At 43.7% G+C, this 25,853-nt stretch overlaps 1 protein-coding gene across 4 annotated transcripts in view; it reads right to left on the bottom strand.

Moving 5' to 3' along the window:
- VPS35L (VPS35 endosomal protein sorting factor like) overlaps window positions 1-24,669 on the bottom strand; it is a 147,667-nt gene extending 122,998 nt beyond the window's left edge. Inside the window, exons 1-6 of one of the 4 annotated variants that reach the window (XM_080681845.1) lie at window positions 24,602-24,667; window positions 21,472-21,571; window positions 6,293-6,316; window positions 6,152-6,186; window positions 2,606-2,723; window positions 870-894 (exon numbers count right to left, since the gene is read on the bottom strand). In XM_080681845.1, coding sequence (XP_080537971.1) covers window positions 870-894; window positions 2,606-2,723; window positions 6,152-6,186; window positions 6,293-6,316; window positions 21,472-21,571; window positions 24,602-24,618 — 319 coding nt within the window. In that variant the 5' untranslated portion in view covers window positions 24,619-24,667. Of the gene's footprint in view, window positions 1-869; window positions 895-2,605; window positions 2,729-6,151; window positions 6,317-21,471; window positions 21,572-24,601 lie in introns of all 4 variants that reach the window. The other 3 variants (XM_080681847.1, XM_080681846.1, XM_080681844.1) reach the window with 3 other exon arrangements.
- Between the last annotated feature and the right edge of the window lie 1,184 nt (window positions 24,670-25,853).

The following is a 25,853-nucleotide window of genomic DNA, read 5'->3' as shown; positions in this document are numbered from 1 at the left end:
CATCCTAGAAGTAGAAATTCTGGGTCAAGGAGTTGGCCCGCATCCCATTTTAATAGAAAAGTACAAAAGTACTTTACATAGTGGGTAACATCAGAGTCCCTGTTGTTCACATTCTCACCACAGGAGATATCAGCAATCTTTTTGTTTTTCCAAACTGCTGGATATACAATGCTATGATTTACTTCTTTATGGTTTGGGGTCAAAGTTATGTCAATAGCAAAGGTGCTTTACTCTCCTGATTCCCAATGTGCTATCTCAACCTGCAGAGAATGGGGGAGAGCTGCAGCTGCCACACTGGCAATTTACACGTAACACAAGACCAAGCTCACCCGCACCCCAGAGGAACACCATCTGTCAATCGCTTCAGAATCACCGGGAGCTTCAAAAAAAGAAATCCTGGACCCGTTCCTCAGGATTAGGTCAACAACGCAGTGGGGCCAGCAGCCTGTGATGTATGAAGCCTTGGATGACCCTGCTGCACAGCTGGCTTGAGAACCCTGGGCCGGAGCTTCCGACCACATGTCTCAGCAGAGAAAACTGAGATGTGCTGTATCAGTGACCAGCGGCCAGTGTGTCCAAATGTGGGGTCCCCTAACCAGCGAATCTGCGTTTTACACGGGAGAGACTACTGCTCTGCAACCCTGAAAGCAAGCAGTGGGCCCATATCTTACTCCAAGTAACTCTTTGGTCTTCTCTTCCATTCATCATCTAAATATGAATTTCAATTCTACTAAGTCTATATGTAATCTAGGAAATAATAGCTTCAGTTGAATTAATCGTCAGAATTGGATAACAAACTTTTTTCTTTTGTGAAATTATATTCAAGTTAATGAGAGAATCCCATCAGAATAATAACAACAAAAACTCACCTTTTTCAGAGCCCATAAACAGATTCTGCAGAGGCAAAAAAAAATTGTTAATAATTTCTAAAACGTACTGGGTTGTATGACAAACACACACACACACACACACACACACACACCTGTAAACTACTTAAGTTACACTAAGTAACACTAAGACAATAAGACCCATCATTTTCCAAAAATTCATTTATTTGTTCAAATGAAAATTAGAAATATTTACTAAGAGGATGAAAATACACCTAAGTAGAAACTACTGGAGACTGTAATTTCTACTCAATTCAGGTCAAAGTGAGGAACGAATAGCAAAATTTTGAGGGCATTGGAGTCACGTGACAGCACTTAGCCTACTTGACATCAGGGTCCACAACCTCAGCACTGATGACATTAGGGACTGAAAAATTCTGTTGTGGGAGCCCCGTGCACTGTGGGATGTTCAGCAGCACCCCTGGTCTCCACCTACTCAATGCCAACTGCACCCTCACGATTGTGACAACAAGGTCTCCAGACAATGCAGCATGTCCTCTGGGGGATAATATTCCTCCCAAATGTGAATCAATGCTCTAAGTTAAATGATGCACATCTATATATATAAAAGCCTAAGCGACTGTCGCAACCAAAACCACCGAATGGATGACCGAACAGGCTGCGTGGGGCGACCAGGCCAGCAGAGGGGTTAGTGAGGGCCGACCAAACAACTGAGCAGCAGGCTGTGTGGGGCGACGAGGCTGGCAGGCAGGACGGTGAGGGGCGACCAGGTCAGCAGAGGGGGACAGTGAGGGGCAACCAGGCTGGCAGGGGGTGTGTGGGGGCAGTTGGAGGCAACCAGGCCAGCAGGGGGGGCAGTCTGGGGTGATCAGGCAGGCAGTTAGGAGCCAGTGGTCCCAGATTGTGAGAGGGATCCTGGATTGGAGAGGGTGCAGGCTGGACTGAGGGGACCCCCGCACCCCCTGTGCACGAATTTCGTGCACCGGGCCTCTAGTAGAAAATAAGAAAAATAATTTAACAGTCCAACAGTTCTCCCTGCCATTCTGCTCATCAAGAACATGCCCTGAGAGAGGGGAGGGGACAACGCCATCCTAGTTGCCTACCAAGGTCTCGCTTTCCTCCCTGCTCACAGCTGGAGTTTTGGTGGGCAAAATGTCACATTTCCCAGCTTTCCCTTGCATCTGCACAAGCCTGTGGCTACCTGTCAGATAAATTAACTGGATGTGTTGAGGGGGACTCTTGGAAGTCTCTAAAAGTGAGAGGGTACATCCTACTTTCCCCTTTCTTCCTTCTAACAACTTGAATAAGAGGTGACACAGCCCTAGCCGGTTTGGCTCAGTGGATAGAGCGTTGGCCTGCAGACTCAAGGGTCCCAGGTTTGATTCCAGTCAAGGACATGTACCTTGGTTGTGGACACATACCCAGTAGGGAGTGTGCAGGAGGCAGCTGATGGATGTTTCTCTCTCATCGATGTTTCTAACTCTCTCTCCCTCTCCCTTCCTCTCTGTAAAAAAAATCAATAAAATATATTTAAAAAAAAAAAAAAAAGAGGTGACACTGAGCCCATAATCTGCGGGATCAGATCCATGTCTGGGTAGATGGTGTCAGATTGAGAAGAACTGTAGAATCCCCAGCTGGTGGTGTAGAATTGCTTGGTGCGGGGGGAAGCCCACACACTGAAATTGGGTGGAGACTCATAACAAAAAGAAATGACTACTATATCTGAGGGAGACCCTGGGTCCAGTCACAGCACTCACGATGGAGAGCTTCTCCGTGGTCGTGTACCGGGCAAGGATTTCTCCTCGTTTGCTGGTCCAAGGTTCAAAATCCAATCCTACAATGGAGTTCTGGTCTCTATCACCTTTCTTCCTGGAGCTGTCCTAAGGAAAGACAAGTCAGCCTCTTCAATGCCAACATAATTTTATTCTAAAAATTAAAAAGTATAAGCAAACACACTGACTAAGCATGGTATTGTATAACTAAAATTTGTTAAGAGAACTTAAATATTGTCACAAAAAAGGTTAAATAGTGAGGTGCTGGATGTGTTAAATAACCTGATGGGGGATCCTTTCACAATGTATATGCACATCAGTCATCATGTTGTATACTTCCAATAACTTATAATTTTGTCAATTGTACCTTATTTTTTTTAAAAAAAAGTATAAGAAGGCAGCCCTGGCCAGTGGAGTTCAATGGTTAGAGTGTCAGCCCATGCACTGAAGGCAAGGGCATGTACCTGAGTGGCAGGTTCAATCCCTAGCCCCAGTCAGGGCATGTGCAGGAGGTAACCAATCAATGTGTCCCTCTCTCATGGATGTTCCTTTCCCTCTCTATCTCTCTCTTTCTCCTCCTCTTCCACTCTCTCTAAAAATCAATGGAAAAAAATTTAAAAGGCAGCCAGTACCTTACTATAGAATAAAATACATCTACCAAAAGTTTTGCTATGATTAAAAAAAAAAAAATTAGGGCAATTCACCAAAAATGGCCAATAAACATATCAAAATATGCTAAAACTCATTAAGAATCAAGAAAAGACTTTGGCTGGAGTTGCTCAGTGGTTAGAACTTTGGCGTGAGCACCAAAGAGTCTTCGGTTCCATTCCAGTCCTTAACCTGGTTGGGGCTTGGGCATGGCTTGTGCGGGAGGTAACTGGTGGATCTCTGTCTCTCTCTTTTTCTCTCTCTCTCCCCCTTCCTCCCTTCCACTGTCTCTGAAGAGCAATGGAAAACATATCCTCAGATGAGGATTACCAAAAAATAAAAGGATCAAGAAAAGGCAAACTGAACTAGATAATTTTTCAACAATCAGAATGGCAAAGAGTTAACATGACTAACAATATTCAGGTCGGCAAGGGTGCAAAGAGACAGAGACTCTGAAATACTGCTGGTGGGAGTACACACTGGTGAAGCCCTTCTGGGGAACAATTTGGCAATAGCCATCAAACTGTAACTACACATTGCCTTAAGTCAGTAATGAACTTCTAGGAAGCTATCCTGCAGAACCCCGGCATGCCTGCATGTATGCACAACGCGTATACATGTTCAAAGACCAAGGTACCACCATCTGTACCAGTAAACACCAGAAACCGTCTGTGTATGTCAGAAGAGGAATGAAGAACTAAACTGTTTAATACCCATTCTTTAGAATATAATGCAACCATTCAAAATAAGAAGGATGTTCTAGAACAGGGGTGGGCAAACTTTTTGACTCGAGGGCCACAATGGGTTCTTAAACTGGACCGGAGGGCTGGAACAAAAGCATGGATGGAGTGTTTGTGTGAACTAATATAAATTCAAAGTAAAGGAGCGGAGGGGAGAGCAAGAGAACCGGATAGAACAGCCGGATCCGGCCCGCAGGCTGTAGTTTGCCCACGGCTGTTCTAGAAGTACTAACATAGAAAGTTCTCCAAGACATCATGTCATGTTAAAAATCCTATATAATAGAGGCAATATGCAAATTGACCATCACTCCAACACACAAGATGGCTGCCCCCTTGTGGACACAAGATGGTTGCCACAAGATGCCGGCAGGAGAGGGCAGCTCTGGGCAATCAGGCCAGCAGGGGAGGGCAGTTGGGAGGGACCAGGCCTGAAAGAGAGAGCAGTTGGGGGCGATCAGGCCTGCAGGAGAGGGCAGTTAGGGGTGACCAGGCCGACAGAAGAGGGCAGTTAGGGGGGACCCAGGCCTGCAGGGAAGGGCAGTTTGGGGCGTCCAGGCCTGCAGGGGACGGCAGTTGGAGGGAATCAGGCCTGCAGGGGAGGGCAGTTGGGGGACAACCAGGCCTGCAGGGGAGAGCAGTTGGGGGGAACCAGGCCTGCAGGGGAAGGCAGTTGGGGGTAACCAAACCTGCAGGGAAGGGCAGTTGGGGGCGACCAGGCTGGCAGGGGAGGGCAGTTAGATGTGACTGGGCCAGCAGGGGAGGGCAGTTAGGGGCAACCAGGCTGGCAGGGGAGGGCAGTTGGGAGCAACCAGGCCTGCAGGGGAGGGCAGTTGGGAGGAACAAGACCTGCAGGGGAGGGCAGTTAGGGGTGACCAGGCTGGCAAGGGAAGGCAGTTAGGGGCAATCGGGCCAGCAGGGGAGCAGTTAGGCGTCGATCAGGCTGGCAGGCAGAAGCAGTTAGGGGCAATCGGGCAGGCAGGCAGGTGAGCAGTTGGGAGCCAGCAGTCCTGGATTGTGAGAAGGATGTCCAACTGCCTGTTTAGGCCCGATCCCGTCTAAACGGGCAGTCGGACTTCCCTCGAGGGGTCCCAGATTGGAGAGGGTGCAGGCTGGGCTGAGGGACACAGACCCCCATACATGTATTTCATGCACTGGGCCTCTAGTAATGTATAATTGTAGTACAAATAACGTTTTTAAAAAAGTAAGTAAATGTATGAATGTCAGCATAGAATGAAGGCTAAGAGTGTGGACTCGGCAATCAGAATGGCCAGTTGGAATTCCAGCTCAGATGTGACGTAGCATTTCTATTCCTTTGCATGGGCCTCTGTAAGTAGGGATTATAAGATCTCCCTCTCGAGGTGATATGAGAACTAAACTTAGAATGCACTTAGAAAGGCCTGCCATACAGAAAGGTGATACTGTTATTGTTGCTATCCTATATAATAAAGTAATATGCAAATTGACCCTCACTTCATCACGCCATCACAAGATGGATGCACCCACAGTGGAGGCAGGGTTCCCGTAACACAAGATGGCTGCGCCCACAGCGGAGGCGGGGTTCCCATAACGAGCCATAAAGAGCTGTGATGAGCGATCATTAGGGACCTGAGGCTGCATGGCACCGGGCCAGGGCAGGAGACCTGAGGCTATGCACCCAACTGGTGGGGCTTGACAGAGGACCTCAGGCTGTGCCCCCCACCCGGTGGGGATTGACAGGGGACCTCAAGCCGCACCCCACACCCCAGCGCTGGGCCGGGGGACCTGAGGCTATGCAAATCTATTCCAACATTCCTGCTTCCTTAACATTTTAATTGTTTGACTTTTTATATGAAAAACTAATTGAATTAACTGCATAATTACACAAGGATAAATTTTCCAAAAAAAAATTATAAAAATAGTAAAATGAAAATGAAGAAAGCATTTTAAAATGCTTTTAAAAAGAAAGGAAAATCTTTAGGATCTGCGACAGCCTCTCACCTTCAGGGCCACCTGCTATATAAGCTGCACTCTGTGCATGTCTGGATTCTGTGAATTGTTACAACCAGAAAGCTCCCATGCAGTTTCAAAAGAAAACCATGAAAATCTCATTCCTGTACCCACAGGCCCAACCACCAGCAAGACGACCGCCAGCAGGATACGGTACCTTGACAGCTGCCTTGGCCGCAGGGTCAGCACTGGCTGCAAACACAGAGAGGGGGTCAGTTCCATCCAGCACACTGCTTAGCGGGTCCACCACGGAGCTGGAGGACGAGGATGTGGAAGAGGTGCTTCCCTTCCGGCTCACCTTCTTAGTCTTGGACTCCATGACCTGTGGGAACAATCATGGTGGTGAGATGGAATCTCCTCCAACTCTTCCCCTGAAACACTTGAAAGGGATTTCCCTCCTTCCCATAGTTAACAATTTCTTTGCCTCAGGGTCTCTTATTTTGTGACAAATTGATATGACTCTGAATCCCAGTCACGTAAGGAAAGGGGGAACTCAAGGTCAGGAAGGAAGAGACAGGGCCCTTGTGGTTAGAAGGTGGTGATGTAACATTCTCACAGGGCCTTCAAGTCAGAGGGCAGCCCTTGAACAAGCAACAGTCACATCACCTGGAAGCTTATAGAACAGCCGTGGGCAAACTACGGCCCGCAGGCCGGATCCGGCCCGTTCGGCTGTTCTATCCGGCCCGCGGAGCCAAAAGAGCAGAGGGTTCTCTTGCTCTCCCCTCCGCTCCTTTACTTTGAATTTATATTAGTTCACACAAACACTCCATCCATGCTTTTGTTCCGGCCCTCCGGTCCAGTTTAAGAACCCATTGTGGCCCTCAAGTCAAAAAGTTTGCCCACTCGTTATAGAAGATGCAGGATCTCAAGGCCCACTAGACCTACTGCATGAGAATTTGCATGTTACAGCAAAGGTAGGGTGATGACCAGGGCACGCAAGCTCCCAGGGTCATTGCACTCTGAGGACAGTGTCCATGCTCAGCACTGCTATCCCATCACTGCAAAGTAGTGACTGCCAATGCCTTCCTTTCTGGAGAACTCCTCCCAATGCTGGGCCTGGTTTTCAGTATGAAGGACAGATGAAGGTGCTGGGTATGGAGCCATGTTTGTGTTCCACGGGCCCCCATCCCTCCCCAGCTGCAGATGATTGGCCCAGGAAAACCTCTGAGCCAAAAGGATCCAACCAGAGACTCTGCTAAAAAGAGAGAGCAACATCCAGGAGGGCTAGTTAGGCTCCACTCCATTTTATTTTTTAAATCTTTATTGAAAGTATTATATATGTCCCATTTTTTTCCCCCACTGACCTCTTCTACCCGCCCCAGCCCCTGCCCTAGGCCTTCACTACCCTACTGTCTGTATCCATGGGTTACGCATAGATGCATACAAGTTCTTTGGCTGACCTCTTCCCATCCATCCACCCTCCCCCACCTTCCCTGAGGCTCCCCAGTCTATTCCATGCTGCTATGTCTCTGGATCTATTTTGTTCATTAGATTCCATATGAGATCATGTGATACTCGACTTTCTCTGACTAACTGATTTCACTTAGCATAATACTCTCCAAGTCCCTTCATGCTGTCTCAAAGGGTAAGAGATCCCTCCTTTTTACTGCGACATAGTATTCCATGGTGTAAATGTGCCACAGCTTTTTATCCACTCATCTAGTGATGGGCACTTTTGCTGTTTCCAGATCTTAGCTATTGTAAATTGTACTGCTATGACCACAGGGATGCATACATTCTTTCTGATTGGTGTTTCTGATTTCTTGAGATATAGTCTCAAAAGTGGGATCACTGGGTCAAATGGCAGTTTCATTTTTAATTTCTTGAGGAAACTCCACACTGGTTTCGACACTGGCTATACCAGTCTGCATTCCTACCAGCAATGTACTAGGGTCCCTTTTCTCCACATCATCACCAACACCTGTTTATTTGTTAATGACAATCATTCTGACAGGTGTGAAACCTCAGTGTCATTTTGATTTGCATATCTCAGATAATTTGTGACTTTGAGTATTTTTTCATATGTCTCTTGGCCATCTGTATGTCCAGTTTGGAGAAGAGTCTATTTAGTTCATTTGCCCATTTTAAAGTTGGATTGTTTGTCTTCCTTTTGTTAAACTGTGTAAGTTCCATGTATATTTTAGAAATAACCCCTTATTGGGGAAGCCTGAGAATCCACAACTGCGGCACCCACGGAACAGCTGCGAGCCCCAGAACAACGCTCCCCAATTGGCGCAAACACACGGGTTCAGAGGAGCTCTACACTCCACCACGGAAAGGTCAGATTTCGCCTGGGATAAGGTGAGGTCTCTGGTCCCAGCGCGAGAGAGGAACGCGCGTTTTCGGGAACTGGAGGACCAGGGAAGTCTGTGCCTAGAAAAATCGGTGGCTGCTGGGGCTGGCGTGATCTGTGAATGTGGAAGGGGGTCCTCAGAGCTGCTAACAGAAGGGCTCTCTAAAAAGCAACCCATTTTGATCTGAAGTGCAGGGACACCCTAAGAATTTCAGGGGTGTGCTAGACTTACGCGCAGCCACGGAGTGCGCACACTTGGGCTTTTTCCTCTTGAAATTCTTGCTTCTGATTACTAAGCCCAATTCATAGGTTCACCCAGTTGGGGACACCCTGGGAGACTGCAGGGGAAAGTTGTTTTTCTGGAACCTGCGGATCGGAGCGGGGAGTGACCATCGGAGAGCCAGCTCTGAGGCAGCCCACTTCCACAAACCGGTAGTAAGTGCCACAGGGAAAGAAGGCTCTAACACTCCCTAGAGAGGCCATAGATAAACCCGGAAGTCAATCCAGAAACACTGCCACCCAGGGGCTGAATCACAAATTGACTCTTGTGTAATCAAAAATAAAGGAATACGAATTAAGACACACCGCCTGCTTAAAATCAGGACTGGCTTACATCACTGAAGAGCAGTGGAACGCAGGGAACTGCAATACTGTCCGGACTGAGAAACAGGCGCGCCAAACAGAACAACAGAGGAAGTGAATGACCTTCACTACTCCACATTTTATTTTTATTTTTTATTTTTTTATTTTCATTTTTTGCATCTTTTACTCAAGAAACTAATTTTTCTTTTTTCCTCACTTGATTTTACCTTTTTAATTATTACATTTTTATTTTCAATCCATATTATTACTACTGCTATTTTATCTTTTTTTTTTTTTAAGTGTCATTTTATTTTCTCTTCATTTTGTTTTGGGATTGATGTTCTACATTCTATTTTTATCTTTCCTTTAGCATCATTTTACTCTATCTCAACTCTACCTTTATGCCATCACTCTCTTCCTCACTTTTCCCTTTTCGGTGTCCTGTTTATCTTACCCCTTTCCTGCTTTAGATTTTCCCTATTCTTTCTGTTTACCCCCGTTAAAATTTCACCCTACTTATATATCTAATCTCCAATCCCCTACTCCAAGTCCATACACACCTCTCTCTTCGCTGTCTTAACTATCCAAAAAATTGTTTTTCTCTCTGTCCTTTTGTTGTTGTTCGCTTGAATGTAGATTATATCGAATTTTTATGCTTTTTTGGTTGATTGTTTTGCTTATTCTTCTTTATCGTTGGTGTTTGTTTATTTTTTTGTTTGTTTAGTGCTTCTGTCTTCCCTTGCCTCACTCAATATTAGTTGGTGTTGTAGTTTGTATTAATCCCCAGGTACTTGTTGCTGGCATTTGCTGGGATAAGTGATTGCTCTATTGGAGTTTTATCCCCAATATATATAGTCTGTTTCCCTTTCTCTCTTAGTCTCTTTCTTTTCTCTCTAATTTTTTTTATCTTCCTTTTTTCCCTTTTCGCAATTTCATTTTTACACTCCTTTTTTTTTCTTCTTCTTTCTTTCTTTTTCCTCTTCTTCTTTCTCTCCTACCCCCTAATTTGCCTTTCTCTGGTGGTCACCTTTATTGGAGATTATTAATATCGTGAACACATTTCTGTTCAGTGCCTTGTGTGTTGTACCTGGTAGTGCTGTATTTTGTACCTTTAAATCAACGCAGGAGAGAGAGAACTACATAACCAGACACCCAGAGAAGAGAGACTATGGGGAGACAAAGAAACAGCCCGCATATGAAAGAAAAGCAGGCATCACCAGAAAAGGAAGTAAACGAAATGGAGGCAAGCAACCTTCCAGAAAAAAAATTCAGAGAAATGGTCATAAGGTGGATGAAAAGAATGGAAGACAAATTCGACAATATGAGTAAGAACCAAGAGGAAATGAAGAAGAACCAAGAAGAAATGAAAAAATGACATCGCTGCTGTAAAGAACTCAATAGAAAGCATCAAGAGTAGACTAGAAGAAGCAGAGGACCGCATCAGTGAGCTAGAAGACAAGATGGAAAAAAATACCCAAGTAGAGCAACTTCTAGAAAAAAAAATTAAAAGGCAGGAGGAGAGCCTAAGGGAACTTTGGGACAACACGAAACAAAACAACATCCGCATAATAGGGGTTCCAGAAGGAAAGGAAGCTGAGCAAGGAATAGAAAACCTGTTTGAAGAAATAATGACAGAAAATTTCCCTGATATAGAGAAGAAAAAACCCACACAAATCCAAGAAGCTCACAGAGTCCCAAGCAAAATGAACCCCAAAAGACCGACGCCAAGGCACATTATAATTAAATTGGCAAACACCAACGACAAAGTAAGAATCTTAAAAGCGGCAAGAGAGAGACAGAAAGTTACATACAAAGGAACCCCCATCAGACTAGCAACTGATTTCTCAACAGAAACTCATCAGGCCAGAAGGGAATGGAATGAAATATACAAAGTCATGCAAAGGAAGGGTCTGAATCCAAGAATACTGTACCCAGCAAGGCTATCAATCAAAATTGAAGGTGAAATCAGGAGCTTCACAGACGAAAAAGGACTAAGGGAATTTATTACCACCAAACCAGCAATGCAAGAAATGCTAAAGGGTCTGCTGTAAAAAAAAAAAAAAAAAAAAGAAATAGGAAGCGAAGAAGGAACACAGGTGTAAAGAATAGGAATGGCGACAAATAAGTACCTATCAATAATAACTTTAAATGTAAATGGATTAAATGCCCCAATCAAAAGACATAGGGTAATGGATTGGATAAGAAAACATGACCCATATATCTGCTGTCTACAAGAAACCCACCTCAGAAAAAAGGACGCACACAGACTGAGGGTGAAGGGATGGAAAAAGGTTTTCCAGGCAAATGGAACTGAAAAAAAAGCTGGGGTAGCAATACTTATATCTGACAAAATAGATCTCAAAGTGAAGGACATAACAAGAGATAAGGAAGGCCACTTCATAATACTAAAGGGAGCAATCCAACAAGAAGAAATAACTCTGGTAAACATATATGCACCCAATACAGGAGCACCCAAATACATAAAAAAACTCCTGGAGGATATCAAGGGAGAGATTGACAGCAATACAATCATAGTAGGAGACTTTAATACCCCACTATCACCATTGGACAAATCCTCTAAACAAAAAATCAGCAAAGAAACATCAATCCTAAATGACTAACTAGACCAGATGGAATTAATTGACATCTTCAGAACATTTCACCCCAAAGCCACAGAATATACATTCTTCTCAAGTGCACATGGGTCATTTTCAAAGATAGACCATATGTTGGGACATAGGCAAAGTCTCTTCAAATTCAAGAAGATAGAAATCATATCAAGCATCTTCTCAGACCACAGTGGCATAAAACTGGAAATCAACTACAATAAAAACAACCCAAAGAAATCAAACACATGGAGACTAAACAGCATGCTATTAAACCATGACTGGGTTACCAGAGAGATCAAAGAAGAAATAAAAAACATCATGGCAACAAATGACAATGAAAACACTACAATCCAAAATCTATGGGACACAGCGAAAGCAGTCTTGAGAGGGAAGTTCATAGCTCTACAAGCCTACTGCAAAAAACAAGAAAGAGGGGTAATAAATTACCTAACCCAACAACTCAAAGAGTTAGAAAAAGAGCAACAAGAAAAGCCCAGAGTAAGCATAAGGAAGGAAATAATAAAGATCAGAGCACAGATAAACGACATAGAGACCAAAGAAACAATACAAAAGATCAACAAAACCAAGAGCTGGTTCTTTGAAAGGATAAACAAGATTGATGAACCTCTAGCAAGGCTCACCAAGAAGCAAAGAGAGAGGACCCAAATAAACAAAATCAGAAATGAAAGAGGTGAAATAACAACAGATCCCGCCGAAATACAAAGGATTGTTAAAAAATACTACGAACAACTCTATTCCAACAAACTGGACAACCTGGAGGAAATGGACATATTCCTAGAAAAATATAACCTTCCAAAACTCAATCAGGAAGAATCTAAACAGCTCAATATGCCAGTAACTATGAAAGAAATTGAAGCAGTCATCAAAGAGCTTCCGGCAAACAAAAGCCCGGGGCCAGACGGCTTCACAGGAGAGTTTTACCAAACATTCAAGGAAGAAATAAAACCTATCCTCCTCAGACTATTCCAAAAAATTCAAGAGGAAGGAACACTTCCAAGCTCCTTCTATGAAGCCAGCATCACCCTAATACCAAAACCAGATAAAGACAACACAATGAAAGAGAATTACAGGCCAATATCCCTCATGAATGTAGATGCCAAAATCCTCAACAAAATTCTAGCAAATCGGATCCAGCAGTACATCAGAAAGATCATACACCATGACCAAGTAGGGTTTATCCCAGGAATACAAGGATGGTTCAATGTCCGAAAATCAATAAATGTGATACATCACATAAACAAATTGAAAGATAAAAATCACATAGTCATATCAATTGATGCAGAAAAAGCATTTGACAAAATCCAACACCCTTTCTTGATAAAAACTCTCAACAAGGTGGGAATAGAAGGATCATACCTGAACATAATAAAAGCTATATATGATAAACCCACAGCTAACATCATACTCAATGGGCAAAAACTAAAACCATTTCCCCTAAGAACAGGAACAAGACAAGGATGCCCACTCTCACCACTCCTGTTTGACATAGTACTGGAAGTATTAGCCATTGCAATTAGACAAGAAGAAGAAATAAAAGGCATCCAAATTGGAAAAGAAGAAGTAAAGCTGTCCTTATTTGCAGATGACATGATATTGTACATAAAAAACCCGAAAGACTCTATCAAAAAACTAACAGACTTAATAAATGAATTTGGCAAGGTAGCAGGATACAAAATTAACGCCAAGAAATCTATGGCATTTCTATACACCAACAGTGAACTTACAGAAAGAGAGACTAAAAAAGCAATCCCATTTTCCATCGCACCAAAAAAATTAAGATACTTAGGAATAAACCTAACCAAGGAGGTAAAAGACCTATATGCAGAAAACTACAGGACACTGAAAAAAGAGATAGAGGAAGATGTAAACAGATGGAAGAACATACCATGTTCATGGATTGGTAGAATCAACATCATCAAAATGTCCATACTACCCAAAGCAATCTATAGATTCAATGCACTCCCCATTAAAATACCAACAGCATATTTCACAGACTTAGAAAGAACTCTCCAAAAATTCATCTGGAATAAAAAAAGACCCCGAATAGCCACAGCAATCCTGAGAAAGAAGAATAAAGTAGGAGGGATCTCAATACCAGATTTCAAGCTGTATTACAAAGCCACTGTCCTCAAAACAGCCTGGTACTGGCACAAGAACAGACATATAGATCAATGGAATAGAATAGAGAATCCAGATATCTACCCAAACCAATATGCGCAATTAATATTTGACAAAGGAGGCATGAGCATAAATGGAGTCAAGACAGTCTCTTCAATAAATGGTGTTGGGAAAATTGGACAGATACATGCAAAAAAATGAAACTAGATCACCAACTTACACCATACACAAAAATAAACTCAAAATGGATACAGGACTTAAATATAAGACGGGAAACCATAAAAATACTAGAGGAATCCTCAGGCAGCAAAATCTCAGACATATGCCAAAAGAACTTTTTCAGTGATACTGCCCCTAGGGCAATGGAAGCCAAAGAGAAAATAAACAAATGGGACTACATCAAAATAAAAAGCTTTTGCACAGCAAAAGAAACCATCAACAAAACAACAAGAAACCCCACTGTATGGGAGAACATATTTGCAAATGGTATCACAGATAAAGGTTTAATTTCCAACATCTACAGGCAGCTTATACAACTTAATAAAAGGAAGATAAATGATCCAATAAAAAAATGGGCAACGGACCTAAATAGAATCTTTTCGAAAGAAGACAGAAGGAAGGCCAAGAGACACATGAAAACATGCTCAAAGTCACTTATTATCCGAGAGATGCAAATCAAAACGACAATGCGATACCATCTCACACCTGTCAGAATGGCTATCATCAACAAATCAACAAACGACAAGTGTTGGCGAGGATGCGGAGAAAAAGGAACCCTCGTGCACTGCTGGTGGGAATGCAGACTGGTGCAGCCACTGTGGAGAACAGTATGGAGTTTCCTCAAAAAACTGAAAATGGAACTCCCATTTGACCCAGTAATCCCACTCCTAGGAATATATCCTAAGAAACCGGAATCACCAATCAGAAAGGATATATGCACCCCTATGTTCATAGCAGCACAATTTACAATAGCTAAGATTTGGAAACAGCCTAGGTGCCCGTCAGCAGATGACTGGATCAGAAAACTATGGTACATCTACACAATGGAATACTATGCTGCCATAAAAAAGAAGGAATTACTACCATTTGTAGACACCTGGATGGAATTAGAGAACATTATGCTAAGTGAAATAAGCCAGTCAATGAAAGAAAAATACCACATGATCTCACTCATTTAGGGATAATGAAAAACATTATAAACTGATGAACCAAAAGATAGTTACAGAGGCAGTAAAGCATCAAACAGAGTGTCTAATTACAGCGGTAAGGTTAGGGAGAGGTGGGGGAAATAAGAGATCAACTGAAGGACTTGTATGCATGCATATAAGAGTAACCAATGGATGCAAAACATTGGGGGGTGAGGGCAGGTATGGGAGTGGGGTGGGGGGGGCAATGGTAAGATATGTACACATATAATACCTTAATAAAAAATTTGAAAAAAAAAAAAGAAAAAAAAAGAAATAACCCCTTATTGGATGTATTGTTATCAAATACTAGAGGCCTGATGCACGAAATTCGTTCATGGGGGGCAAGGGGGAGGAGGATCCCTCAGCCCGGCCTGCACCCTCTCACAATCCGGGACCCCTCAGGGGATGTCGGACTGCAAGTTTAGGCCCCATCCCACTAAACCAGCAGTCGGACATTCCTCTCGCAATCTGGGACTGCTGGCTCCTAACCACTCGCCTGCCTGCCTACCTGATCTCCCCTAACCACTCTGCCTGCCTGTCTGATGCCCCTAACCACTCTGCATGCCTGCCTGATGCCCCTAACTGCTCATCTGCCTGAGCGCCCCTAACCACTCGCCTGCCTGCCTGATCGCCCCTAACTGCTCATCTGCCCACCTGATTGCCCCAACAACCTCTTCCTGCCTGCCTGACTGCCTCTAACCGCTCACCTGCCTGCCTCATCGCCCCTAACCGCTTGCCTGCCTGCCTCATCACCCCTAACCACTCACCTGGCTGCCTCATTGCCCCTAACTGCTCGTCTGCTTGCCTCATCACCCTTAACCGCTCTGCCTGCCTGCCTGATCACCCAACTGCCTCTGCTCGACCCCCGCCACCGCAGCTTCATCTGGAAGGACATCCAGAATGACATCCGGAAGGTCATTCGGCTGTCTGGTCTAATTAGCATATTATGCTTTTATTATTACAGACTAGAGGCCCGGTGCATGGATTAGTGCACTGGTGGGGTCCCTCAGCCTGGCCTGTGCCCTCTCACAATTCGGGACCCCTCAGGGGATGTAGCAGTGTGCAAAGCAGCAGGCGGAAGGGGAGGAGCCCCAGCCGGGGCCAGGCACCATGCTGCTCCCTCATCACAGCCCTGCTGCGCCTGCTGCCACAGCTGGCTGTGAGCCTGGCTTCTGACTGAGTGGCACTCCTGCTGTGGGAGCACAATGACCACCAGGGGGCAGCTCCTGTCTGCCCCCTGGTGGTCAGTGTGCGTCATAGCGACTGGTCGACCGGTCGTTTGATCAACTGGTCGTAACAGTCGCTTAGGCTTTTATATATAGGTGTTTCCCCATGCAGTGGACTCTCTTTGTTATTTTGTTGATGATTTCTTTGCTGTGCAAAACTTGTACTTTTGATGTAGTCCCATTTGTTTATTTTCTCCTTAGTTTCCTTTGCCCTAAGAGATTTATCAGTAAACATATTGCTATGAGCAACTCTGAGATTTTACTGCCTATGCTTCTTTCTAGCATTTTTATGGTTTCATGACTTACAGTAAAGACCATTATCCATTTTGAGTTTATTCTTGTGAATGGTGTAAGTTGATGGTCTAGTTTCATTTTTTTTGCGTGTACCTGTCCAGTTTTCCCAATACCATTTATTGAAGAGACTGTCCTTATTCCAGTGTATGCTCTTGCTTCCTTTGTCAAATATTGAGCATATTGGCTTGGGTCGATTTCTGGGTTCTCTGTTCTGTTTCATTTGTCTATATGTCTGTTCTTGTGCCAGTATCAGGCAGTTTTGAGCACAGTGACTCTGTATTATAGCTTAACTAGAGGCCCGATGCATGAAATTCATGCAAGAGTAAGCCTTCCTTCCCCTGGCTGCCGGCATCAGCTTCCCGCTAGCACCTGGGACCCAAGCTTCCCTCCAGCTGATGGCAGGCACCGGGGACCCGGGCTTCCCTCTGGCACCTGGGACCCAGGCTTCCCTCCAGCCGCTGGCAGACACCTGGAATCCGGGCTTCCCTCTGGCCTCCAGCAGGCACCCGGGACCCAGGCTTCCCTCTGGCTGCCGGAAGGCACCTGGGACCTGGGCTTCCCTTGCAGCCCTGGCATCATCCAGAAGGACATCCAGTCTAATTAGCATATTATGCTTTTATTATTATAGATATTTGGTACTGAGATCCCTGCAACTTTCTTCTTTATCAGGATTGCTGTGGCTATTCAGGGTCTTTTTTTTTCATTCCATAAACATTTTTGGAGTTTCTTTTAGATCTGTGAAATAGTCCATTGGTATTTTAATAGGAATTGCATTGAATCTATAGATTGCTTTGGGTAGTATGGACATTTTAATGATGTTGATTCTACCAATCCATGAACACAGTATATTCTTTCACTTGTTTGTATCTCCCTCTATCTTTTTTCAATGTCTTGTAGTTTTCCGAGCACAAATTTTTTACCTCCTTGGTTAAGTTTATTCCTAAGCATCTTAATTTTTTTGTTGCAATGGTAAATGGGATTTTTTTTTTTAGTTTCTCTTTCTGAGAGCTCATTATTGGTGTATAAAAATGCCATAGATTTTTGGGTGTTAATGTTCTATACTGCTACATTGCCAAATTCATTTATTAAATCTAGTAGTTTTTTTCAGTGGAGTCTTTAGGGTTTCTATGTACAATACCATGTCATCTGTTAATAATAAGTTTTACTTCCTCTTTTCCAATTGGATGGCTTTTACTTTTTCTTCTTCTCTGATAACTATGGCTAGGACTTCTAGTACTATGCTGAATAAGAGTGGTGAAAGTGAGCATCCATGTCTTGTTCCTGTTCTCAGGGGAAATGCTTTTAGTTTTTCCCACTGAGTATGATGTAGGCTATAGGTTTGTCACATATGGCTTTTATTATGTTGAAGTATGATCCTTCTACTCCCACTTTGCTGAGAGTTTTTATCAAGAAAAGGTGTTGAATTTTGTCGAATGCATTTTCTGCATTGATCGATATGATCATGTGATTTTTGTATTGCAATCTGTTTATGTGATGTACAACATTTATTGATTTGAGAATATTGTACCAGCTTTGCAGCCCCAAGTGGAATAAATCCCACTTAGTCATGGTGTATAATCTTTTAATGTATTGCTGGATCTAATATGATATTTTGTTGAGGATTTTAGCATCTATGTTCATCAGGGATATTGGCCTGTAATTCTCTTTCTTTGTAGTATCTTTATCTGGTTTTGGAATTAGGGTAATGCTGGCCTCATAGAAAGAGCTTGGAAGTGTCCCTCTTAATTTTTTAATAGTTTGAGGAGGATCAGTGTTAGTTCTTCTATGAATGTTTGGTAAAACTGTTTTACCAAACCAACTGGACCACGGCTCTTGTTTCCTGGAAGTTTTTTCATTACTGCTTTAATTTCATCAGTAGTTACCGTCCCATTCAGGTTTTCTGGTTCTTCCTGACTGAGTTTTGGAAGATTATATTTTTCTGGATGTCCATTTCATCCAGATCATCCAGTTTGTTGGATATAGTCATTCATAGTATTTTTCTTAGAATCCTTTGTATTCCTGTGATGTCAACTGTTACTTTTCCTCTTTCATTTCTGAATTTATTTGGGTCCTCTCTTTGTTTTTTGATCAGTCTGGCTAAAGGTTTATCAATCTTGTTTATCTTTTCAAAGAACCAATTCTTGGTTTTATGGATCTTTGTATTGTTTCTTTGTATTATTTCTTTGGTCTCTATGTCATTTATTTCCACTCTGGTCTTTTTATTATTTCTTTCCTTCTACTTACTCTGGGCTTTTCTTATTGTTCTCTAATTCTTTAAGTTTTAGTGATAGACAACTCACTACAAGTTTTTCTTGTGTTTTTTTTTTTTTTTTAGGTAGCACTGTAGTGCTATGAACTTCCCTCTCAGGACTGCTTTTATTGTGTCCCATAGATTTTGGATTGTTGTGTGTACATTTTCATTTGTTTCCAGGATGTTTTTAATTTCTTCTTTCATCTCTTTGGTAACACATTCATTGTTTAATAACATGCTATTTAACTTCCATATGTTTGGTTTTATTGTAGTTGATTTCTAGTTGTATGCCTTTGTCATCTGAGTAGATGCCTGATATAATTTCAATCTTCTTGAACTTGTAGAAACTTAGCCTGAGTCCTAACATGAGGTCTATCTTTGAAAATGTCCCATGTGCACTTGAGAAGAGTGTTTATTCTGTATCTTTGGGGTGAAATATTCTGAAAATGTCAATTCCAACTGATCTAGTGTATTGTTTAGGATTACTGTTTCCTTGTTGATGTTTTTTGCTAGATGATCTTTCCAGTGATGTCAGTGGGGTGTTAAAGTCCCCTACTATGATTGTATCACTGTCAATCTCTCACTTGATATCCTCCAGAAGTTGTTTTTAATATATTTGGATACCCCTGTACTGGGTGCATATATCTTTACCAGAGTTATAGCCTCTTATTGTATCAATCCATTTAGTATTATGAAGTGGCACTCCTTATCTCTTGTTATGGCCTTCACTTTGAACTCTATTTTGTCAGATATTAGTATTGCTACTAACCCAGCTTTTTTTTTTCCATTTCCATTTGCCTGGAAAATTTTTCTCCATCCCTTCACTTTCAGTCTGTGTGAGTCCTTTGTTCTGACATAGGTCTCTTGTAGACAGCATATATATGGGTCATGTTTTCTTATCCATTCAGCTACCTATGTCTTTTGATAGAACTTAAGCCATTTACATTTAAGGTTATTATTGATAGTACTTACTTATTGCCATTCTTATTCATTTTTTTAAATATATTTTTATTTATTTTAGAGAGGGAGGGAGAGGGAGAGAAAGATACAAACATCAATGATGAGAATCAGTGATCGGCAGCCTCCTGCATGCCCACAACTGGGGATGGAGCCCAAAACCCGGGCATGTGCCCTTGACCAGACTTGAACCCAGGACCCTTCAGTCCACAGGCCGATGCTCTACCCACTGAACCAAACTGACTAGGGCTGCCATTCTTATTCTTTATGCCTATGTTCTTCCCTTTCTATTTCTTCTTTTTAGAGCAGTCCCTTTAGCATTTCTTGCATTGCTGGCTTGGTGGTATTAAAAACTCTTTTAGCCTCCTCTTTTTTTTGTGACATTCTTTATTTCACCTAGATTTCTTTTAAATATATTGATTTCAGAGAGGAAGGGAGAAGGAGAGAGAGATAGAAACATCAATGATAAGGAAGAATCATTGATTGGCTGCCTCCTGCACCCCTCCCCGCACTGGGGATTGATCCCACAACTGAGGCATGTACCCTTGACCGGAATCGAACCTGGAACCCTTCAATCCACCAGCTGATGCTCTTCCCACTGAGCCAGACTGGCTAGGTATCACCTTTGATTTTGAATGACAGCCTTGCTGAATAGAGTAGGCTTGGGGTCAGCGCCTTGGTTTTCATTTTGTTATATACTTCATTACATTCCCTTCTGGCTTGAAGTGTTCCTATGGAGAATTCAACTGACATGCTAATGGGAGCTCCCTTGTAGGTAACTTTCTGTCTCTCTCTTGCAGCCTTTTAAGATTCTTTCTTTGTCTTTAATGTTTGCCATTTTAATTAATGTGTGCCTAGCTGTGGGTCTTTTGGGTTCATCTTGGCTGAGACTCTGTTTCCTGGACTTGAGTGACCTTTTCTTTTGCCAGGTTAGGAAAAATTTTCTGCCATTATTTCTCCAAACAGGTTCTCTATTCCTTGCTTCAATTCTTCTCCTTCTGGCACCCCCATTAACCATCACAACAAAAATATTAAGATACTTAGGAATAAACTTAACCAAGAAGGTAAAAGACTTGCACTCAGAAAACTACAGGACATTGAAAAAAAGGTAGAGGAAGATATTAAAAAAGAGGAAGAATATACCATGTTCATGGATTGGTAGAATCAATGTCATTAAAAAGTCCATACTACCAAAGGCAATCTATAGATTCAATGTAATCCCTATTAAAATATCAATGGCATATTTCACAGAGCAAACACTCCAAAAATTTATATGGAATTAAAAAAGACCCCGAATAGCCGCAACAATGTTGAGAAAGAAAGAGAAATTTGGAGGAATCACAATACCAGATATCAAGTTATACTACAAAGTCACCATAATCAAAACCGCTGGTACTGGCACAAGAATAGGCATATAGATAAATGCAACAAAACAGAGACTCCAGAAATAAGTCAGTCCGAGAAAGACAAGTATAACATAATCTCACACATATGTGGACTCTAACGAACAAAATAAACTAATGAACAAAACAGATCCAGAGGCATAGAAGCATGGAAAGACTGATGAAATCTCAGAGGGAAGGCGGGGGTGAGAAGAGATCGAAGAACTTGTATGTATATATGCATAACCCATGGACACAGACAATAGTGTGGTGAAGGCCTGGGGCAGGCAGTGGGAGTGGGCTAGCAGGAGTCGGGGGGGGGGGGGGGGGGGGGAGTGGACATACGTAATAATTTCAACAATAAAGACTTAATTTAAAAAACATGATGGTGGGTGAGGTCAACACCACAAAAAAATGGGCAGGGAAGAAACTGATTGATATAAACATGCAAAAGAAGCTACTGTTGTCAAGACAGAAAAGACCCAGGAATACTGCCTTACTGCCTGTAATTTTATGGAACAGGGATATCATTTAGGGAGGCCTTTGACAAAACTTACAGTTATGGGTTTCAGTGGGTGATAGTCTCCAAACTCCAATGGCACAGTCTCCAGCCGGCATGTTGCAAATTCAGCCTTATAGTTCCTATTCCTGGAGTGCCTGGTAAATAGCAAAACCCAGAAGCCAATTAGGTGATGGAAATATATAACATTACAAAAATTTGTTGTTGAGCCTTTCTCAATAATGAGGTAGTTTATAGAAGACTAAGCAGAAATGCTAAATGAAAAAAAATTTTAATCAGTTTGAAAGTAAAGGAGCTACTAGGCATATAAGACTTGCCAGGCCAGACACCAAGGGAAGTTCACCAAGGGGAAGCCAGCTTCTGCAGGGCACTTGTTTATTCTTGACATGGATGAGAGGCTGAAACCAGGAAGAGAGATGATCTCTCCAGTCCTGTAAGGTTTCCTTAAGAGAAAGATCATCTAGGGTTTGGGGCTACGAAGTCAGCCAGGGCTTGAAGGAAGAGCTTATGAAAAGAAGGAAGTCCAGAGAATAGAGAAATCCTGGTTTCCCCACAAAGTATTTGCCAGTTAAGTTATGTAGAGCAAAAGAGAGAAGCCAAGCAGAAAGTAGGTGAAGAGCATAGTTTTCATCAGTCTTGTGAGGGCTTAACAAGTTGAAATAACAATATAAGGGGAGAGAGTATCTACACTGAAGCAGAAAAAGAACAAAGGCAGGAAGCACATATAAGAGTGTAGAAGACATAGAGACATGAAGAAAAGGTCTAACACAAACACAATTGGAACCCAAAGAGGAAGAGAGAATGGGCAGAAGCAGTTTTTAAGAGATGAGGCTGACATTTTTCTCAAACTAAAGGAAGACATCAAACTACAGATTCAAGAAACACCTGGTCCGCAAATGAGCCTCAAAAACAAAACAAAACAGCCATACTTACAGTCTTCATGGTAAGAGAAAGGGACATCCTTATCACTGCCGCGGAGATGGGAGAGGCTCCCACTACCTCCGCTGTGCTTGCCAGCTGTGAACCCAGCTTCTGGCTGAGTGGCACTCCCCCGTGGGAGTGCACTGACCACCAGGGGACAGTTCCTGCATTGAGCGTCTGCCCCCTGGTGGTCAGTGCGCATCATAATGACCAGTCGTTTCACTGTTTGGTTGATTTGCATATTAGCCTTTTATTATATAGGATGTTACCCCAATAAATTGAATAATAATACGAAAACCCCAAGAATAAATAAGTTGGAATAATAGCCATCATGGAGTTTTTAAAACAGAATTACACTTGTTCTCCTTTCAGATCACCTTGAGCTTAATCAACAGAATGAGCAGAAATGTTATCTGACCTGAAATTCAGCTGCAGATATGTTTTCATCCCTATAATAATTAACAAGTCAATCAAGAGCTGAGAAAAGCACTACCTCAAAAGCACTATATGACTTGATATGCAACAGTATAATAATAGTTCTCATGTACTAGGTGATTACTGAATACCAAGAACCAGGCCAACTTTTTTACCTCCATTTCCTCATGTAATCAACCCTAGGAGGTAGGTGCTGTGGAAGAAAAAGGGGCCACATACCAAACTTGACAAGCTCAAGGGAAACTACATGGTGGCCTTAGAAACTCAGAGAAATAGAAGTAACAGTATAGGATGGTCTAAACAACAACACAAAATCCTAACTAAAAGCCAGTCATGGCAGGTATTCACATGCAGCTTCCTGACAAAGGTAAATCTTTACCTGTCCTTTTGCAACTAAAATAACATGCCTTTGGAATGTCAGAGTAATGATGTTTGTTTTTGTTCCAGGCCCCTCAGAGCACAACCTCCCCACCAGAGCAAGAGACCACAGAACCCCTCATTGTTATCTTGTTCCCTGCATACCATCTCTATTTGCTGTAAATGTTAATTAACTATCCTGTACCCTTGATAGGTATTTATTGTACCTATCCTGTTTTCTGTGCTTAAGCCTTAATAATTCCCTAAAAGCTGCTTGGCATGACCAGGTCAAAGAAAACTCGGGGCTAGAAGCTCAGTGGCATCTCATCCTGCTTTAGTGTGCCCAAGCTTTGGGAGGAAGACAGCTAGGTGAAAGGAATACAAGGAAGACAGCTGTGAAACAAGTAGGAAACCAGAAGGTTGTACAGGCAGACTTCATTTTACTGTGCTTCATATATGGTGCTTTCTCTTTTACAAACTGAAGGCAAGATACTCCACTTACCACAGTGGTCTGGAACCCAACCACCAAAATCTCCAAGGTCTGCCTGTATCTGATTATTTCTAAGGTTTAGGGCTGTATAGTGTATATTCTTTCATCTGTTCACTCAATGTAAAACCACTTCACATCATTTGGTAAGAACAATCAGAAAAGTATCGCCCTTTTTGAAACATACGGGAGAGCTCAATCCCCAAATATTTCCACTATCGCCATCACAACTTGCTCGCGTTCTCCACGCGCTCAGAGCACCCACTGGGGCCTGAGTGGCTCCAATCACTCCAGCCACGAAAACCCCGCTAAGCCTGGAGCCTTCGCAGATGCCACTCCCTCCTACTAATGAGCTCCTATACATGCTGCAAAACCCAGTTTTAGACTCTGCCTCTCGGGAACCATCCCTGAGCCCCCCCGGGGGGCATCCAAATGCCTTCTTTGGACATCCTTCTATTCTGTGAATCGTCCTCGTGGAACTGTCAGCTCCCTGCGGGCAGAACAGTCTAAGAGCTCTGCCTCCCAGTGCCCGGCGCAGGGCCCGCACAGAGTAGGACGAACGGCGCCTTTTTACGGATGAGAAAACCAAGACTCCGCGAGATGAACTGAGGAACTCAGGGAGCAAACAGGTCTCCCGGGCTGTCCAGCCTCAGAGCTGAGTCCGTCGTTCTTTGCCTCCAGCGCCCCTAGAACCCACACCAACTCGACTAGGAAAGCGGAAGCCGGGAACTGAGTTTTCTCAGGGGTCGGGGGAGCTTAGCGCGGAGAGAACTCAGATCCATCTCACCCGGCTGCACGGAGCTCCTCTGGGTCAAGACGGCCGGGGCGGGGGCGGGGGGAGAGGCGGCTCCGCCAGCACCCGACAGAGAAGCAGCTCGCACAGAGCACGCTCATTGGGACACGCACAGACGCGGGACCCAGACAGCCAACAACCCTCCCCGAAGCCCAGCTGCGGGAAAGCGCTTACCAGGGAAAGACCGCCATCTTCCCAGTCACATGACCGCCTCTTCCGGGACGGTAGGCCCTGTGCTCCCTGCCAGGCCCCGCCCCCGACCCACCCACCGCCCTGCTCCACGCCCCAGTCACGCCCCCGTCGTGATATGCGGCAGACCACGCCCACCCCTTCGCCCCGCCCCCGTCCGCGTCACGCCCCTTGCGTCACTCACTGTCCCCAGCGTCGCGCCTCCACCGGGATTACACGCAGGCTATACTCTGCCTCTCGGGCTGCCACCGGACGGATAGGGCCCGAGTTGGGTCTCGCTGGGGAAGGAGGGCCTCCCGCCTCACACGCCGGGGCGCTGATCTCTGGCGTCCAGACTATGAGGCTGTGAAGTGCAAGCGCCGGTTCCCTGGCTCCAGGATTGGGAGGGGCAGGCTCCCTCCCTCTAGAGGGGCCAGTCCCTAGTCAGGAGGTCCAGCCTCTCCCTAGACAGGCTCCCTCCCAGAGGGGCGATAACTCAGGAGTGAGGAGAGCCTCCTGCCTTGAAAATGGGCCCCTTCCTTAGGGAGGGGGGCTCCCCCAAAGCAAAGGGGAGGGCCCTCCCTCTGTAGAGTGGATTTCCTTCCTAGAGAGGGCTCTCTTCTTAGTGAGGGTTAGGGAGTCCCCCCTAAAGGAGGGCTCCCTCCCTAGAGAGGCGCTGGCCTTCTAGAGAAGTGCTCCCCACTAGAAAAAAAAAAGAGAGCCCGCTCCCAAGAGAAAAGACCCCCTTAGACTGGGGCTCACTCCCTGAAAGGGCGGAGGGAGTCCACCTCTCTAAAGAGTGGGTTTCTCCCTACACCAAGCATGTCAGACTCCAAGGCTAACACTGGCCAAATAAACAAGGTGTAAGTTTATGTGGGCCGCAAAAAAACAAAAGCTTCAATTTTCATAGAAACGTAGGTTTATTTCGGGATAGAGACATGCTGAATACAAAGGGCTGAAATAAATGAGTCGTTAACATAAAATAATGGAACATTTTAATAAAAATTAATATTTTTTCTTGAACATTAACTTACCAGACACCGAATAACTACATGAATTGATAAATGTAACGCAAATAAACCTATTTTTCTTGTTCTCCGAAAGCAAAATATTTCCTGTTGTGCACACCAAACAGGTCAATCCAAGACTAATGATGTGGCAATTGGCTGCTAAAATATTCGCTGCTAGTATTAGTGGAGAGAAATGGTGCTCCTGTGTGTAAGGCGCAAAAGGGAAATAAATGCAACACGATTATAGT

Source organism: Plecotus auritus (genome assembly GCF_963455305.1).
Source record: "Plecotus auritus genome assembly, chromosome: 7".
In the NCBI taxonomy this organism is placed as follows: Eukaryota; Metazoa; Chordata; class Mammalia; order Chiroptera; family Vespertilionidae; genus Plecotus; species Plecotus auritus.
Note: the sequence above shows the minus strand (reverse complement) of the source record. Positions and strands in the feature narration are given on the sequence as shown.